At 35.1% G+C, this 15,126-nt stretch overlaps 1 protein-coding gene across 1 annotated transcript; it reads left to right on the top strand.

Moving 5' to 3' along the window:
- Nucleotides 1-793: 793 nt before the first annotated feature.
- On the top strand, nucleotides 794-4,014 carry LOC104902474 (leucine-rich repeat extensin-like protein 4). Its single transcript, XM_010690262.4, has one exon. It carries the CDS (start codon nucleotides 1,496-1,498, stop codon nucleotides 3,299-3,301), a length of 1,806 nt encoding a protein of 601 aa, XP_010688564.2. The 5' UTR covers nucleotides 794-1,495; the 3' UTR covers nucleotides 3,302-4,014.
- Nucleotides 4,015-15,126: the final 11,112 nt, after the last annotated feature.

Genomic DNA, 15,126 nt, shown 5'->3' with positions numbered 1-15,126 from the left:
GGGGTTTTAGTTCTTGGAAGGTTTCATTACCACGTCCGCAAGTAAGCTGCAACTAACTGCTAGTTAATTAATCACGAGTAATAGAACTAACAAACCTGTATTATTGGCAATCATAAATCTAACAAATTCTCTATAATTACGTGATTAGTTTACGAACATCTCATTACATGTTTGACTTCATATGTAAGGATTATCAATATTACTAATTTACTACAATCCAACTTTTTGATATTTATTTTTAAGAAGGCACCCCACCTAGAGATTATGGGTTTGTATGATTAGACAAATTTTCATGACCAAAATGTTCAAGGGGGGCCAAACGACATGAATCTTCTAACCACTACTATTTCATGACAAAACATATAACACCACAAGTTTTGCAAATCAATGTTAAATCATAGGATTTTGATGATTCGTGTAATAAATGTATCACCTTTAATAAGATATTAAACGACCATACCATTCAGGATCACAATATTAGATTCATGCAATATGTCTATGTCGTCCGTCGATCATATAATTATTAGTTGGTAAAGTTATGTAGAGTTGTTACTCAAAACTCGAGATTAAATGCCACCTACGTACTATAAGGATTTTAAATCTTATTTTGGTGTGTGCAATTTCAGTTCAGATCAATTCTAAAAATTAGATATATCAAACCTATAGTGTAATTATTTTCATTTTTTGGTTGGGAGCTAAGGATTAAGAGTTATGATTAGATTTTGTCTTAATGTCAAGCTAACTTTACTCCATAATACTAACATACATTTAACTAATGTACTCATAATTCTACCTAATCTTATAATTCAAAAGAAAACAAATTTTTGTCTTCCTTTAGTTGGTCCATATTATTTTATACCCTTATATTCCATACCCTTACCAAAACCAAAGGTAAGAATAAGGGGTGGCTACATAAGAAAAGAATAAAGTCGCCAACCTTATATTATTATACACATACCATTTATTTATTTATTTTCATATTCATACATTAACATGAAAGTACCCTCAAATTCCTCCTAACAAACACATCTTCAAAAAAAAAAAAAAAAAAAAATCAAGTGGGCTTTGAGCTGTGATTTAGCTGGCCCTTTGATGTAATATTTTCTCCTCTCTCTCACTTTCTCTCTCCTCACTAAATATACACATACCACTCTCTTCATTTCCAATTCACAAACCCCTAAAAATCAAAAATTATTAACTTCCAAACCAAACCCTTTCTTCTTCTTCTTCACAACCTCACACTTCAAATCTTCTTCTTCTTCTCTTTCTCTCACTAAAACCCACATTTTTCTCTCAGATCTCTTCAAAAAAAAAGAACCCAGAAAATCTGAGAGAAACTCACTCTCATTTTTCATTCAAATTTGATAAAGCTTTAATCTTTCTCATTCAAATTTGATAAAGTTTTAATCTTTCTCATTCAAATTTGATTTTCTTCATCTGGGTTGTTTTCTTTTTCTCCATTTTCTTCTTCTATAGATGTCTCATGTGAGATGAGATGAAGAAAACAACAACCCACAACCCCAATTTTTGTTACCTCTTTTCTTATCTTCTTCTTTTCGTCACTTTTTTAACCGTCAAAACATCAGCTTTCGTCGGAAATGGTAAACTTTCCGACGCAGAAGTGAGCTACATTCGTAAGCGTCAACTTTTATATTACAAAGATGAATTTGGTGATAGAGGAGAGAGAGTGATAATCCCACCAAATCTTCAATTTCTTAACCCAAAGTTAAGAGATGCATACATTGCTTTACAAGCATGGAAACAAGCTATTTTATCTGACCCATATAACTACACTGTTAATTGGGTTGGATCTGATGTATGTCATTACACAGGTGTTTTCTGTGCTCCATCACCTGATAATTCATCTGTACTTACAGTTGCAGGTATAGACTTAAACCACGCAGATATTGCGGGTTATTTACCAGAAGAACTTGGATTACTTCGAGACCTTGCATTGTTTCATATTAATACAAACAGATTTTGTGGTACTGTACCACAGAATTTTAGAAATATGAGATTGTTGCATGAAATAGATCTGAGTAATAATCGATTTGCTGGGAGATTTCCAAAAGTGGTACTTTCATTACCAAGTTTGAAGTTCTTGGATCTGAGATTCAATGAGTTTGAAGGAAATGTTCCTAGACAACTTTTTGATAAAGATCTTGATGCTATTTTTATAAACCATAATAGGTTTAAGTTTGAGTTACCAGATAATTTTGGGAACTCACCTGTTTCTGTGATTGTGTTGGCGAATAATGATTTTCATGGGTGTATACCTGAGAGTTTGGTGCATATGTCAAATTTGAATGAGATTATAATGATGAATAATGGGTTTAGATCTTGTTTACCAAGTAATATGGGATTGTTGCAGAATTTGACAGTGTTTGATGTGAGTTTTAATGAGTTGATGGGGTCATTACCAGAATCTGTTGGACAGATTATGAGCTTGGAGCAGCTTGATGTTGCGCATAATATGTTTTCTGGGAATATTCCGCCAAGTATTTGTAAGTTGCCAAACTTACAGAATTTTACTTACTCTTATAACTTCTTTACTGGTGAACCTCCTGCTTGTTTACGTCTACCTTCTTTTGAGGATAGAAGGAATTGTATTCCTAGGCGGCCCGTTCAACGCTCTGCACGCCAGTGTAGAGCGTTAAAACCTGTTGATTGCTCTTCATTTGGTTGCGGCGGTGGCGGTGGAGGTGGCGGAGGTAGATTTCCACCTTCCCCTATTATATACCCTTCACCCCCACCACCCCCTGTTGTTTATTTATCTCCTCCACCTCCACCCGTGTTTTCGCCTCCTCCACCACCTCCACCCCCTCCACCTCCACCCGTGTATTCGCCTCCTCCCCCACCTCCTCCCGTATACTCCCCACCACCTCCCCCACCTTCTCCACCTCCTCCATCACCTCCACCACCACCACCTCCCGTATATTCACCACCTCCGCCACCACCACCGCCGCCACCACCACCAGTTTACCCTCCCCCACCACCACCACCGCCACCGCCACCGCCACCGCCACCACCACCGCCACCGTCACCTCCACCGCCTTATATATACAATTCACCTCCACCACCACCACCAACACCATCACCGCCATGTGTGGAATTACCACCACCACCGTCGCCGCACCCATGTCCAGAACATCCAGCACCATTTATGCCACCGCCTTCGCCGCCATATGTATATGTATCACCACCACCACCAACAACGCCACCAGCACCGGTATATGAAGGACCATTGCCACCTATATTTGGATTACCTTATGCATCACCACCACCACCACCTTTCTATTGATTCTTTTTTTTTTCAGATGAATTTTTCACCTCCTCTTAACAAAATTTAGGTTCTACTATTACTACTACTATTATTGCTACTAGTATGAGATTTTATGTCACTTCTTCAATTGGTGTTTTCTTTTGGGCAATAAAGAGAAGGGTAAAAACAAAGATGTTTGTTTGTGTTGAATTGAGAGTTTATGTTGTCATTCTGCATTTGGAGGAACACATGAAGAAAAGATGGGATTTTTATACAGAAGTGAAAAATTCAAGAGGAGTAAATTAAAAGAGGAGGAAAAAGTCTCTTATTTCCACAAAAAATTCATTCAGAAAAATTGTTATGGATATTCTGTCTCTCAACTCTTATCTGAAGAGTTTGTGAAATAAATTTGGTGCAGCTGAGGAAAACAAATCATCAAAATCAAAAAAATAATAAAAAAAAGAGTAGGATTTGCAGGGGAAAGTGTATGTATAGGCTTTTGTTATGCAAATTTGAGGAAACCATAATTCTGGATGGAAAGAAGAAAATTTGCAGCTAACACTTATCCCTGGTGTTGCTGCTTCTGCTGATGCTGCTGCTATGTGGGTTTGTTATTAATTTTTTTTTTCTTTTTGTTATGATCATACTTTTTTTTTTATTTCATTTTTAATTCTCCATTTATAGTACTATAATTTTGGAACAATTTACTACTATTTTGTATTCATTTTTCAGAATTCATATCACTTTGTCTATTCTTTTGTGTTCTATATTCTTGCACTATTAGTTGTTGTTCTTCCATAGAAGTGATTGTTAGTACTACCGTTTTCTATTATTTGCAACGATTATACATTTTCCTCGTTGCACATAATAAAAAACGGAGGTAGTAATTTAAACAGATGTTTTCTGTTGAATTTGTGGTTGTGTTAACTAAAATTGAATTGGGTATATGTACAAAATGTTAAATTTTCAACAAAAGAATCAAATTCCCAATAGTACAAAATATGCATATATTTCTGCAACTTTTTTATGGCATAGTGCTAAATTGTCAACCAGAAGTTTAGCACAAAATTGGGTGCCCCATTTTAAGTCCATTAACCAAAAGTCTACATCAAATTTCCCAGATTGAGAATCCACATGGGTTTGGTTGGTTGTTTCGTGATCCAATTCTTTTATAACAACTTGTATCAATCTTTTAAGTTCTTGGATTTAGACATATCAATACAACTGTGAAAACTGTAGTTGTTTCCAGCTCTTTGATGTTGAATACTATATAATTAGTGTATTTATTTATAATCCCTCTTTAATTTGTGGTTGCAACATGATTTAGCTGAATCATTTAGTGAGGGTGTTTAAACTCTAAATAAACAATGTGATCTTGTGATCCATAATATTCGACCGAGGTCGAAATTAGGAAGATATGAAATAATTATACTAGTAATAATAGTATAATCTTGTGATTAGTTTCACAGATCCCACCATTATTTTGTTCAAATTTCAAACATGCACTTGCCTCTTGTTGCTTCAATTATACACTTTAAGCACTCCTTAAATTTCGGGAAAAATTACTCTTCCCTAGTAAAGATACAAAGAACTTTGGTGTAAGATTTGAAAAGAAAACATAAAATTATTTCCTCTAGTATTAAAAAGAATATGCCTTTATTTTGGGGTTGTATATAAATGAATGTGTGAATATTGTTATTTTACCAAGATGTATTGAATTCAAAGTTGGAATTGCAATAACGTGAATCAGTTCACAAGATGTGGTGTAGAAAGTCTTTGCTTTCCTGTTTTCTTGTGGCGCTTTTGAAGAGCATTAACGAGGACTGGTGAGAGAAGAAAAGGCTAAAAGTAGAGGAGAGTACAAGAAAAAGAGCACAAGGGAATACTCATCACTCATCACAAAAAAACTACCGACAATAAGGGATGGGAATTTGAGAACTCTATTAGATTTTTTTTTTTTTCCTATCATGGGGTGGTATTCAAAACTCCGATTAAATTAGAAAAGAAAACCTTAATATGTCGTATTAATTTGCGTTTTCTTTATCTTAATTTAAAAAAAGTTTTAGGTTTTATTGTGTCTAATTAGGTGAACATATATAAAGTGAAATAAAGGTTGATCAAGTTCAATCAGGTCTCATTAGGATAGTTTACTCACTCTTACACCGATTAAACAGAAAAGCACTTGACGTGAAAGCTATTAACCTTTGTTTCTAAACAAGTGCAACGGTTTGACTTTTACGTTAGCCAATGCACAACTTTAACCATCGTTATCTCTAATTATGTATTGGTAAAAGTTTGAAAAGGTTGATATTATGAAAATATCCATTTAGATAAATCTCAATATCTCATGTGATCTTACATGATCATTTTTGTTTTTAAAAATTGGTAGAATAATACGATCAAAGTAAGATGTTTTGTTCTCTTTGACATCTTGTTTGAGTATGAAGATCACGAGAAACTATTGTCGCATACCCGGTATGGGCCAACGGTGTCCATACCGGGGTATGTTAGTAATTTTGCCAGAAAAAGACAAAAAAAAAAGTTCACTTAATGGCAATTTAGACAACTCCGATCATGAAGGAGAGAAATCAGATCAACTATTATATGAATCAGATCAATCATAATGTGAATCAGATCAGCTCTAATGTGAATCAGATCATGAATGTATGTAAGAAAAACCCAAAAAAAAAAAAATAAACCCCAAAAAAAGAAAAAGTTGTATTTATTTTTACAACTTTGCCACGGTATGAACAAACCGCGTCCATACTGGATATGCGCGAATCACAGCTCTGAAGATCACCATAGAAATTACTTGGCATTTGCAAATTATTTCATTCTCTTGGGGGCATAAAAAAATATGCTATCAAACTAAGCATCCCAATTCATGCACCTACCCCAACATTTATGAGCCTATTACTTATTATCAACGTCTTGCGCGCTATATATATTTCGACTACATCTTAGTAAGGAGTATCATATAATGATAATTTGCACGCTATATATATTTCAGTTACATCTTAGTAAAAACCCACTCTACCTATAATTTTTTTTTGAAGTGTGATCTACCTATAATTTGTTCTTACTTTAAACATTTATTGCATAGTTCAACTTGCAAAAAAATGTTTGGTTGATTTTACTCAATTTTTTGATATTAAAATTATTAATATTAGCTATAATGAGATGATTTGCATTAATTTTAGAAGGGACTTATATGAAGAGATGTTACATGATTGTCATTAACTATTATAGGGGAAAAATCCTTCACAACATGGGTTATTGATGCATGCACTACCCATGACTGTTGCATCAAAATGATGCATATAGCATGAATGCATGATTATTAATGCCGTATCTCCACTATCATCTCCATGAGTCTACATGGCACATTGATATGACACATACTACATATTTTATTTTCGTTATGAGTAAAGTTCTGTCTTTCTGATCATCTTAATTCTCTGAAGAAAACATTGAAGCTTTTATTATCTATACGTTACTAATACAGCAAAAGCAAACTCTATTAAAAAAAATTGAGAGCGTGGGATTGTTAATTTTGGAGCTAGGACAATGATTTAGGAGTAATGATCAACGTCAACGAAAAAAATGGCCGTTAATGTTGGAGCGGCCAAATGCACCACCTTACCTCGTGCAACTGATGACCCCTTTGAATAAGTCATTGCTGACCCTCCACTAATTAAGGGGCAGTTGGATTTGGTATTCCCTACTAGTTTTACTACCTCTCTAACTATTTTGCATGTGACTTTACTAGTATTGCTTCTTTTTTTTGTTAAGCACATATAATATGCTGATGTCGAACTTTATTCATTAATTATTTTTAACGTTTTTTTCATCATATATCTCTGATAATTTTTTTTTTGTATTATATATCCTTTCAACTTTTCAAATTCACCATACACCTCCACTTTTCGAAAAATACATCAGACTATCCTTTTAACTAATGGGGTTATACTTTTGTAGTCATTAGGTCCTTATCCTCTCCTAACCTATTTAACTAACATAAATCAAACCCTAACCCTAATCTAATACCCTAACCTAACCATCCCAACCCTTCCCCCCCATCACCCTTGAAGACCCCCTTCCAAACCTGCGGTCGCCCCTCCCCTTCCTCCGTCGACCCCCTTCCCCTTCCCTCCCTCGATGATCCCCCCTTCCCCCGCAGTCTGATGCAGTCCCATAACCTCCCTCCACTTCGATCTCCTGTAACCCAACAACCCTCTAAACGACTGGAGCGACGGAGTGCGTGAGGGAGAAAGGCGGAGCAGCAAGTGAAAAGCTACGTGCGGCGCGACTGTGGATGGGTTTCGGTGAAGGCTGACGGCAGCGAGGGCGTCGGTGCCGCGACTGCTGTGCGAGGGTGCAGCGAGAGCAAGGGGTTGGGGGTTACTTGGTTGGTGGGGTAGTGGGGGAAAGGGTAAGAGGTGTGGGATGGGTTGTTAGGGTTAGGAAATTAGATTTAGGGGTTAGGATTAGGGTTTAACTTAGATTTAGACTAGCTAATTAGGGTTAGGGGGATTATGGGGTTAATGACTAAAGGACATTAACGTCGTTAGTCATTAAGGGCATGTTGATGTATAGTAATAATGTATGGTGGTTGATTGTTCAAGTTTCGTGCCAGTCCATTAGACGATCTCTTCCTCCATAGGTATTTTATTAGTTTACCATGTCTTATCTTAGGATTTGGTGGTGCAAGTCAGCCCGTTGATGCCGATGTGATCCTTGCAGACCATGTATATGAGGCCTAGGCTTGATCTAGCATGTTGCGCTAGGCCTATGGGCTAAATACGTTAGCTAAAGGATAAATATTGCTTGAACCAATGAGAAGTTTTCATAATGCTGGTGAAAGACTTCCGATATCTACAAATACCCATTGATTAGAGTTACTCATTTATGTTTTTCATCATAATTAAGTAGTACTTCAAAGCTACCAATTCTCATTCTATTAACTTAATCATTGGAGGGGAGTCCCTCGGATCCACTCTCGAGATTAGCATACATGTTGTCTTTTACAGGATCCAGCTAGTGTAACTCTTTTGACTCGAGTATCGGTTCACCCATACCAGAATATTCATCGTCATAATGCATATTTTCATAATATTATAAACTTTTTTTTTTTTGCTATACATAATTAAATATATTATGGATCAAAGTAATACAAATTTTGAAAGGCAAGCGTGAGTTATTTATAAGTAGGAATTAGGGATGGCAATGGGTCCTGGACCCGACCCAGACCCGCCTGGACCCGACCCATTTATAAGGGTCTGGGTCCATTTTTTTTAGACCCAATGGGTCTGGGTCGGGTCTGGGTCCTGGAGAGCATGGGTCGGGTCTGGGTCCGGGTCCAAAAATGTCAGACCCAGACCCGGCCCAGACCCGACCCACAGACCCATATATAATAAATATTAAAAAAATAAAAAATTCTAAAAAAACTAAAACCCTAATACAACTATAGGAGTCTCTAACAGTAACATTCTTCAAAAAAAAAAAGCTACAGCCGTTTCTTTCTTTCTCCAACTCCATCTCCATGGCTCTAACAAGTAACAATCCTTGGATCCTTCCTTGTTTCTACTCTCTAACTGGTTTGTTCTCATACTTTTCTTCATTATCATCACGCATTTCTTTTTTTTTTTTTTTGTTTCTGTAATTATCATCACGCATTTCGTTAATTTGTAGTTTGAATTTGATTGCGCGTTAAGCCGTTAACCATACAATCCGGCGACCTCCTGGCTCCTGCTCTCCATTCGTCGACGACCAGCCACCCTTCTCACAACTCGCAAGTCGCATTCGTCCACTTCGCAACTCGCAACTCGCATTCGTCACTTCGCAATCGCAACTCGCATCAACTCGCAAGGTATGAATCTGTATTCTGCAAGTCTGCAACATCCCCTTTCTTTATTTTACCTGAAGTCGCATTTTTTTTTTTGTTTCTGTAATTAGTTTGGTTTAGGGTTGAATTATAAGCTACTGTTATAGTGTTACACTGTTGAATAATTAGTTTTGTTAATTAGTTTGGTTTGAATCTAGCTACTATAAATTAGTTTGGTTCAAATTGAAATGGTAATTACTAATTAGTTGCCTACCTAGTACCTATTGTTAATTTGTAAATTAGCTACTGTAAATCTAGTGCCTCCTAGTATCTATTGTTAATTTGTTATAGACTTATAGTCATTGAAATGGTAATTAGTTGCCACGCACTTTGCCACTATTGTGTTATTTATGATTAATATCTACTTGTGTTGATAATTTATGATTATTTTGTGTTATTTATGTATTTGTAGGATCTTGATGACGATGACATTGATGATGAAATGGAAGAGAACTAGCGATATGGAAGTGGAAATTTATGTATTTGAGACTTGAACTCTTGATGTTATATTGTTATTTTAGCTTGTTTTGAAACTTTGTGAGTTTGGAACATGTGTCTTTTGTAATATTGTGAAGTTTTGTGAGTTGTGACTCCATTTGAAAATTGAAACTTTGTAATGTGTATGATATAATTTGTATGGTAAATTGGTAATGCTTCACCAAATATATTCTTGAAACAATATAGTGATCATATTCATAGCAACATGCACTACTAAAATAAGTGTAATAGTCCCGTAAAAAAAAAAAAATAAAAAAAAATAAGTGTAATAGTTTTAAAATAAGAAACTAACAAGGACCCATTTAGGACCCATTTAGGACCCATGGACCCGCTAGACCCAGCGGGTCTGGGTCTGGGTCTGAAAATTCTGGACCCAATGGGTCTGGGTCGGGTCTGGATCTTAAAAAAATAAACGGGTCTGGGTCTGGCTGGACCCGACCCAGACCCGGCCCATTGCCATCTCTAGTAGGAATGAGGGACTTTTTAACTGAAAACTAATGCTTCAATAGTCATTTTCTGTTTTGGCAGAAGAAACTCATTAATTTTACATTTCATTTTCCAATCTTTCTGAAAAGTTTGTGCAAACGGTTCTAGCCCGGCATTGGCTAGAAAACATTGCCAAAACTACGAAGAAAATAACGCCTTGGCTAAAATTTAATCATCGAAAGAAACGCATGAGATAATTGAAACCACATGTATTTTGCAGGCGTCACTTTTTCACATCCAAGAAAGGATTGGAATTTTATTTAATTTTTCCGAATGACGCTGAACATGACTTCGTTATCAACTCTAATCATTTGTCTATAGCTGATGTTAACGATCTAGATGAGGAAACCCTCTATTGCATAATGCATAAGAAAGTTTCTTAAAAGTAAGCACACATTTGAAAAAAGTGTGTGATATTAGTTAAGTATAGGAATACTAAACTTATAATCAAGTGGGACCTACAATGTGATGTTTGAATACAATGATTTTGTAATAGAGATGGTTAAATATCCGCTCAAAAATTTTTTAAATCCCCTTGTGATCATTTTTAATTTATTATTTTTTCCACCACTTGCCATCACCTACCTCCCCTGCCACCCGCCACCACTTGCCACCACCCACCTCGTAAAAAAAATGATTTTTTTTGTTTTCATGGGTGGAACATCTGATTTGGACATTCCACCCATGACCCTAACATCCAGGCCAGACGTTCGGGCCATGGATGGAACGTCCGGACCGGACGTTCTCCCCATGTCCCAAAATTTTTTTGAAAGTTAGGTGGTGGAAGAGGTGGCGATGGGCTGCAGGTGGCGGTTAGTGTTTAGTAAGGTTCCCCAAATCCTGCCGTATATATACGTGATTAGTAAGCTAAGGTTCCCCAAATTCTGTCGTATATATACGTGATTGACTAATGAGAAAAATGAGTGACCAATATTTTAGGTATGTAAGAGTAAGGGATAAAAAATAAGGGGATCCCAAACCTTAAACACCGCAGCTGAAAGCGGGGATATGACCATATAACCTCAAAATTACAAGCTCAATCAACAAACTATACCAAATATTTCTTGGTATGCTACAAACTATACTTGTGTAATGTGTTAGATGCTTTTATCCTTCACCTTCAAAAGCAGTGTAAAGCATATGATATGAACTTTCTTTTGAGAATGAATTAGATTTTTCTAATAGGTGACAACTATTATTGTTGGAAGAACGTAATACTTCTTCTATTTCATTTTAAATGCAACAAATGAATATTTTATATCTCACAAAATGCTTGTTTGTAACATTTAAAGCGAAATAGAGGAAGTAGTTAGGATTATGAGATATCTCAATTTTTGTTGGTTTCTAATAGAAATTCCTCCAATTTGGAATTGTTTCTTTCCACCTATTCGTTTGAACTGCTAATTGATCTTCATCAACACTATTGTTGTGTATGTCTATATAGTTTTGATGATGATAAACAATATATGCTATAATGTGTATGATTATTGTAACAGTGGTCCAAAAGATTATCAAGATTCAAAGTCCATGAAAGGTTGAAGAATTTGAAGAAATGAAAGTTTAAGATATTGTTACATGCTTAGTTACAATTATGCAAATGTAAAGTATTAAAACTATGTGATAGACTTTGTGCTAAAAGTAGAAATGTGAAATTAGAATGGTTGTTATTTTCTTAGAGTTAAGAAAATAGATAATTATATTGATTTCATATATCTATATAAAAAGGAAATACTAGTTCGAAATTCAAGATTATCAAAGAAAACGTTTTTAAATAAAGATTTTATAAAAATCGATTTGAAAAAGGATTTTAGAAAAATCGAGTTTAAAAAGATTTTGTAAAAATCGATTTTAAGAAAAAACATTTTGGAAAAGAATTTCGCAAGTAAAAGAAGTGTTAGTAAAGATAAAAGCAAAACTAATTTGGTTATCAAGTTTTAGATAAACATTGGTTTGAGAAAACTTATCTTATAAGGGTTAAAGATAAAGTTGAAGTTATAAGAAGATAAAGATTGTTTTCTTAAAGGAAAAAGTTTTATCCCTTAATCTAATTAGGAGTAAAAGATAATTATCACTTAGAGAAGGATTTTCGTACAGAAAATAGGCTATATAAGACATAGAAACTCGGTTCCACAACTCATGTTTTCAAAGAAAAAATATCAAAGATTTTGAGAGCTGGAAACTATTTCCTGAAGCACGATTTATTCTTTCTGTAATTTCATCAATTATAGAGAGTGGCAACACTTAGAGTTAAGTGTTGAGGAGCACTACCAGGGTTAGTAGTGGGGGAATAATATTGTATCAAGAGTTTGATATTTTAGGATTCAAGTAATAAAAGAGTTTGTTTGTGTGGACGTAGATCTCAGACAGGGCCGTCTCATAAAATTAGGGGTCCTGTGCTAATATAAATTATAAAGATAAAATTTTATGGTAAATAGAAGAGATGGAAGAGTTATAAATGGGGCTTTTGGAAAATAGGAAAAGAAGAAGAAAAACACCAAATAGAAATTAATCTCTTTATATTTGTAATTAGATTTAGTTTTTCTTTTCTCTATCTCTTTTGACGGACAACTAATAGAATTAGGCTATTATATTTTTGGGGCCATGTGCAGTTGCTCACCCTGCACATGGCCTTAGCCGCCTATGATCTCAGAGGTGAGACTAAACCACGTTATTTCTGGTGTTTTTATTTGAATTTATTGATTTCATATTGTGTTACGAGTTAGTTTTCGCAAAAACACGGAGAATTTACAAGTCAATAACACTATATTAGGCACAGTATAACAGAGTTTTTGCGAAAAGCGATTAGATTTTATCACTTAATTCAACCCCTTCTTATTAAGTGTCACCTTGCGTTCCAACAACTATACATGCCAAGTATGAGTGATGATCGAATAGTATGATTATCTTCTATTAAAACGAAATAACAAATATGCGAGGGTAATAGCCTCCATTTATAATGTTTGAAAAAGTGTAACAAAATGAGTGTTTGCGGAAAAAACATCAATAAAATTCCATTAGTATTTTCATAGATGTGTCTACTGTCTATATACGTGTCACGTGTGTATGCATGTGATGTATTTGTTATGAGTTATCATTCTATAACGTTCTTACTGTTAGTTGCCTCCCATGAACATCTTCCCATAGACAAAAAATTCCATTTGTCTAAACCGGAAAATGATGCAGTAAAACGGGCCCTTATAACATTGAAACCCACAGGCCACATGGTCTGTTTAGGGTTCTCTACTGTTACTTTGTTAGTTATGTCAGCACTCAGCAGTATATATATACTTCCTCCGTTTCTTTTTACTCGCTACACTTCTCATTTCACGGACTCTTAGGCAATTTTTGGAGAAGAGAGAGGTAGAGAGTAAAAAGAAAAGGGACCCATGTGGGAGGAGAGAGATAGAGAGAGTTTATTGCCCAAAAAAGAAGTGTAGCAAGTAATGTGAAACTTCCCATAATGGAAAGTGTAGCGAGTAAAAAGAAATGGAGGAAGTACGTATATAGTTGTATTTTCATACTCCATAAGTCTTATATGTGATCCACTAGAATGTTAGTTAACGGTGCGATAGGTTCACATATAAAGATTAGATATATAGTGTTTTTGAGATTACGAGTTAACATACTCGAAGTTATTTACAATTATTGCTAAAAACACCTCTTAATCTGAAAATTGAAAACAAGGGTAACTTTTAACCCCTTTAGAGTAACTTTTAACACTTTTAGGGTAACTTTTTCCAGTTTTGGGGTAACTTTATTATATTAAGGGTAGTTCTATATATTTCAAGGGCAACTTTATTTATTATAAGAGTAACTATTACCACTTTTAGGGTAACTTTTATCATTTTTAGGATAACTTTTACCACTTTAAAAGTAACTTTATTTATTAATTTAAGAGTAACTATTATCATTTTTAGGGTAACTTCTAAGACTTTTAGGATAACTATTATATTTTTAAGGGTAACATTTACCAATTATCAAAATTGAAAAAAAGTTCATCAAACAAACAGAAATCTACTTGTTTTGCTTAACTTTTAAGCTTTCTGGCTTCTCAAACTTGTTTATGTAACTGTTTATTTTAATTCTATGAACTGCACTTTACCAAAAAAAAAAACAGAGATCTACTTCGAAGCTGAGCGTTGAAGCTCCAATGGCGACATAGAAGTAAATCACGAAAACCCTAATTTGAAGTTCCATATCAACACAAAGTACCCATATTTACCTCACAAAACCATAATTAAGATACGAAAACTCAAAAACTCAAAAGCAATACAAGGTAATTTTTTTCGATCTTAAACAGAGGAAAAATCAAAAAAATAATGTATAGGGAAAGAACACAAAGATTCAGCTGAAATTAGCCAATTGAAACACAAATAAATACGAAACACATACAATTTTTCAAACAACTAGAGAAAAATTGAGCTAAAATTAGCAATTCGCAAGTTTATGAATGAGTAATTGAACTTTGAAATTATTATTAACAAAAAAAACTCAATCACCGACGAACGAACGAAGATCTGTAACGGTGAACGAAAGAACGAAGATGTTGCGCGAAGACCACGACGAAATCACCGGCGAACCGGAATCTGCCGGCGAACCGGAAAGCGAAACCTCTACAGCGCCGAAAGTGTGCGAAAGAGAATGAGTGAGAGGAAAGACGAAGATGTCGTAGGTTGTGCGGCACAATTTGTTGGTGGTGGTATGGTTGCTGGAGTTGTTGTTTTGGGCTGCATCAGAGCAGAGGAGTAAAGAGAGAAGAAGAGATGCAAATCTTTTCTGCCATTGATGGAGGAGAGAGAAAAAAAAATGGAAGGGTTAAGCGGCAAAAAAATCTGGGTTGATCTTTAGAGGAGAGAGAGTGGGGTGGAGTTTGATGAGTGAGAGGGAGTGTTAGAGTGGGAGAGAGGGAATTGAGATATAAACCGTACGATCAAAATCAACGGTTCAGATATCTTGTTTTCAGTTTTCAGATTAACTAGTGGTTTTCACAAGATCT

This window comes from Beta vulgaris, chromosome 8 (assembly GCF_026745355.1).
Source record: "Beta vulgaris subsp. vulgaris cultivar EL10 chromosome 8, EL10.2, whole genome shotgun sequence".
Taxonomy (NCBI): domain Eukaryota; kingdom Viridiplantae; phylum Streptophyta; class Magnoliopsida; order Caryophyllales; family Amaranthaceae; genus Beta; species Beta vulgaris.
This window is presented reverse-complemented; position numbering and strand designations above follow the sequence as displayed.

Bases quoted from the DNA above. Each gene is read 5' to 3' on its own strand.
- LOC104902474 (XM_010690262.4), top strand. From the start codon at position 1,496: ATGAAGAAAACAACAACCCACAACCCCAATTTTTGTTACCTCTTTTCT.